We start from the raw sequence: 4,604 nt of genomic DNA on the forward strand, positions 1-4,604 counted from the left end.
TTCCCTCCTTTCCTGCGGGGAGGTGCCCTAGTGGGAAGCGGAGATGGGATGGGGCAGAGCTCTGGGCTGGCACAGCTGTCCTGGCTGTCCCCTGTGATGTTGAAGGGACACAGGGATGCTCTGTGATGACGAGCTGATGTTTGGAGATGTGCAGTGGCTGCAAATCTGAGCACCTAAAGCACCCAACAGCTGTAATGGGGAAGGTATGCAGCTCCTCCATGTCTGAACCCTGTCTGGATTTGCTCCGAGGTGGTGGCAGAGCTTCCTCTGCAGCACTGCCCTTGTGCCCTGTCCCGGGGACACTTGTGTAACTCAGGGATCCGGTTACTGCCCGGCTCAGCTGCCCGAACCCTCCTCTCCAGCAGGAGCAGGCAGGCAGTGCAGCATTTTGCGTCTGAAATAATGAAGGCTTTGATCTCCAAGGAGCCCTCCTTTGGAAGGGAAACAGGAGACAAGAGCTGGAAAAGCTGAACTCAGAGCAGCTGTCGGGAGTTCCAGGAGCTTGTCCTGGCTGCTCCCATTGAAGGGTTAACCCTGGTTGTGTTCTGGATTACTGGGTTGCAAAATCAGCTGGGGTGGGATGGGGGCAGTTACGAGGTGATTTTCCCATCCCAGCCTCCTCGTTGGGAGCCAAGGAGCATAAATCTCGCTACGGTCACAGGCTGCCCTGGGCACCGGAGCTGCATCAGGGCTGTGGGCAGTGTTGCCAACCCCCAAATATGCTGGATGTGGAGTTCCTGTGAGCGGAGCAGTGCCAGGACATCACCCACCAGAGGTTTCACTGCTGGCTGGGGCTGGGGAATGGGAGGGAAGGTTGGAGCTGTGGGAGCTGCTGGTTCCCACCTAAAGAGGACGAACTGGTGGAAGCGCTGCTCTTGCCCCACCACTGCATCATGCTCGGCACGTTCCCGGCATCCCAGGGCACAGGGAGCCGGTGCCTGTGCTGAGGGCAGGAGGTTTTGGGGTGCAGCAGGTGATGCTGGGCCTGTGGGCTGCCTCTGCCATGGCTTGGCCATGCCCAGGGCCCTCCTGCAGCAGCAATGGCCTTCCCCACGCAGCCTCTGCATCTGGCCTTCAACTCCCCCTCATGCTGCTGCCACTGGGAACATTTCCTAAATTAACCAAATCATTCCCTTAACGAGGCTTAATCTAAGCCTCTCCATCACCTCTCCATGCCCAGCCAGCAGGAGAGCAGAGGGAGTAGCTGGATCACAGCTGGGTGTTCCGAGAGCTCCGGGGCAGCTGTTTGCTCCCGGAGGTTGTCTGGGTACAAACGCAAATATCAGGGCTGTGCTGGTGCAGGTAATGGAGGCTGCTGCCTCCTACTTCATTAGAAATCCAATTAATCTCCTATAAAAGCACTCGGAGTGACCTCTAAAAATGGGATGTATTTTGCTGTACCTCTGCTGTTTGTCTTGTGCAGAATGATGTTAACTAGCTGCTTCCTGCTGGTCCATTTTCCCAGTGCATAATTGCAAATTGTTTTGTTTTTTCTTTTCTCTTCAGCTTCCTGGCTCTCCACGCCAGGCCCTTCTGAGTGGGGCTGCAAATAGCCAGGCTTTTCTCCAGGCCCTTTGCATGGCTCCTTGGGGGGCTGGTGTTACTCCTGCTTATGGTTTTGGCTTCTGCAGGATCCAGTTTTTAGGGTAATTAAGCAATAGAGGAGCAAGGAGGGCCTGTCCAACCTCCTGCCCTGTCTTCCTTTTGCCCCGGGGCTGTCGGTGCCTCGGTAAAGGAGTTGTGCAAAGCTTGGCCGCTTTGGTCCTGCTGAGCTTCTGATGGTTTGGTGCCAGCAGCCTCCCTACCCCACATCCAGCACAGGTTCCCACAGGTTTCCTCTGCCTCGGGAAGCAGGAGAGCTGAGGAGGTGGGAGAGGTGTGACCCAACCCCGGGGATGGTGTTTGGGGTGGGTGGCTGAAGGGCACATCCTGTCTGTGCCTTTCCCTGTGGCGAAGGACGAGCGCAGTTCCAGGCAGGGGTGCAGATCACTGTTCCTCTGCCAGGGCAGCACCACCAGCGAGTGTTTAATCTGTCAATGGGAAGCGTGTGGTTTTTGGGGGTTAAACCTTGTTCCTGTGAAATCCCCGCTGCGCTGGGCAGCACCCTGGGTCCTGCAGAGCATCCCAGGGCTGATGCTTCTCCTCTCCTGGAGTGTGTCTGGGAGAGGTCAGCGGGGTCAGAAACGCTTTTCTGTCTAAATCTTGGTAAAAATGACCAAAGCTGCTGTTTCCTGCAGGGTGGGGGTGTGTTTCCACATCCCCACTGCTGCTCCGATGTGCAGAGCTGCTCCGGAACAACACCCTCTGAGCCCGGCTCCGAAGGCTGCCCGAGACAGGAAGGAAAATGAACTGCGCTCAAGATAGAAATGTTTGTTGTTCTATATTTAGGAGCACAATAATTAAGGCTGGTTGTTTGTCCTGACAAACATTGTAATTAATAGTCCATGGCAGACAAGCAAATCCTTCCTGCACCTGGGAACTGTGAGTTGTCTTTGGGAAGGGCAGGGGGCTCATTGAAGAGCTGCTGTTTAGGGAACATCTGGATGTTTGCTTTGCCTGCTCCCCAGGCACGGGTGCTGCTGGGCTCTGAATCTGTGGTGAGGGAGCTTTTGTGGTCAGGAGGGCTCCATGGAGCAGCAGGCTGATGGATGGGAAATAACGGGGGACAGCAAAGGGGAGAGCGAGGATGCTTGGTGGCACCCAAGGGTGCAGCGGTGGAGGTATCAAGGTGCAGAAATTGGCTCGTAAATGCAGTAGATCTTGCTGGTGGGGCACAGGGAGGTGAGAAGTGGCCGGAATAAGCTTTTACCAGCCTTGGGAGGAAGGACAAAATGCTGAGGGCAATTGTCTTCTCAGTGTTCCCGCTAGATGGGGATGGAGGCATTGTCAGAGCGCTCTCGCCGCGCCCGCGGGGAGCGCCCGGCCCTCGCCCCCGCGTCCTCTCGGGTGGCCACGGTGCCAGCCGGGGGTCATGACCCAGCTCCCCGGGGTGGCTCAGGGCTGACGGGGTCTCTCTTCTCCCACAGATGCTGCAGGACTGCCCCAAAGCCCGCAGGGAAGTGGAGCTGCACTGGCGAGCGTCGCAGTGCGCGCACATCGTCCGCATCATGGACGTCTACGAGAACCTCTACCAGGGCAGGAAGTGCCTGCTCATCGTCATGGAGTGGTGAGTGCCCACCGAGGAGCACCCGGCCCTGCAGGGCGGTGGGGTGGTGCCAGAAGAGGGGTGGGCATCTTCCAGCACTGGGGATGCCAGGGGGATGCAGCCCGTGAGCCGCAGCGATGCCGACCCGGGCAGAGGAGCTGGCGTTGGAGGGACGGGGACACGGCAGGGGCTGCGCCGGCTCTGAGTCATTCTGAAAACGCGCTCGGCTCTGCAAGGCTCAGGGCCTGTGGTTCTCACAGGTGGGTCATAACCAAACTGGCTTTGGCCATCGAAAGCCGGGGTAGGCAGCGGGTTCCTGGCAGCCCAACAGCCTGCGGGGGATGCGTGGGGCGGCAGCCAAGCCGAGCTGGCACCTCTGGTACTGCCCTGGCACCTCCTGCAGCGGCAGCTGAGCAGCTCTGGTTTGGGTAGGTGCTTGGTATTAACCTGGGGACGAGGAGGAGGAATGAAGGGGAAAGTATTGAAACCACATCCCAACCGCAGCTGTGATTTAATGCAGCTTCCTTGCCAAAACCTCTCCTCTGGCAAGCTGGTAGATCGCCTGGGGGGGCAGCGGGTGCAGGAGCACCACGAGCAGCGCTGGGGCAGGCGGCACAGCAGCCCCCAGAGCAGCTCCTGTGGGGGAACAGGCACCTGAGAACCACCCTGGGCAGCCAGGGATGGGAAAGGGCTGTGGGGTGGGGAAAGAAAGAGTGGCTGAGGGGTAGAAGGAGGGTCCCCTGTGACCGAGGAATGCTCTGGGGTAACGCCCGTCACAAGGCAGGGTTTGACTTCCAGCAGGAGCAGGGCGTGTCTCCATCCTCACAGGCTCTGGATCCATCCTGACGGGCTCTGTGCAGCACAGGGCCCCGGGGGCTGCAGGATATTGCTGTTGCAGATGTCGAGTGAATGTCAAGGAGATGCTATCGGGCCTGGGAAAGCCAAACTGTTTCTGCTTGAGTCAGATAAGGCAGGGGCAGGAAGTGCCCTTATCCCCGCTCTCATGGAGAATTCTCCCGGATCTCAGTCCTGATCTCTCTGGGAGCTGGATTTTCCCTGAGGGTACCTGGGGAGGAACCCCACCAATGGTTCCTCACATGGGACCTTGCTGTGCTGCAGTGGGGCCCAGCCTCTGCCTCCCCCAGCCTGGGGAGCCCATTGTGACACTGCTGATGTCTCACTCCTCCCCTGAGCTTTGCTCAGCACTTCTGTGCTGGGTTATGGTGCTGCCGAGGGACTTGGCTTGTGAGCAGAAGGAGGCCACATGTGCTGGGAGTGCTCTCACCAACTTTGAGCCACGTTTGCTGCCTTTAGTGTAAATGTGTTTCTGTGGGCTGCTGGGGTGACCACGTCCGCCCGCGCCTCTGCCAGCACAGAGCCGCTGCCCTGCTCGTTTCGGGAAGGAGGAGGCTCTGAAACGCCTCAGAAGCAGCAGCCCAAGGACCTGGATAAGGGGATT

The 4,604-nt window shown here is 58.5% G+C and overlaps 1 protein-coding gene across 2 annotated transcripts in view; it reads left to right on the plus strand.

The window, feature by feature from the left end:
* The window catches only part of MAPKAPK2 (mitogen-activated protein kinase-activated protein kinase 2), a 12,507-nt gene that overhangs the window by 3,705 nt on the left and 4,198 nt on the right, over nt 1-4,604 (plus strand). For both annotated transcript variants that reach the window (XM_017741153.1, XM_017741154.1), the window contains one exon: nt 3,027-3,166. In XM_017741153.1, coding sequence (XP_017596642.1) covers nt 3,027-3,166 — 140 coding nt within the window. The remainder of the gene's footprint in view (nt 1-3,026; nt 3,167-4,604) is intronic.

Source organism: Corvus brachyrhynchos, unplaced genomic scaffold (assembly GCF_000691975.1).
Source record: "Corvus brachyrhynchos isolate BGI_N302 unplaced genomic scaffold, ASM69197v1 scaffold338, whole genome shotgun sequence".
Classification (NCBI taxonomy): domain Eukaryota; kingdom Metazoa; phylum Chordata; class Aves; order Passeriformes; family Corvidae; genus Corvus; species Corvus brachyrhynchos.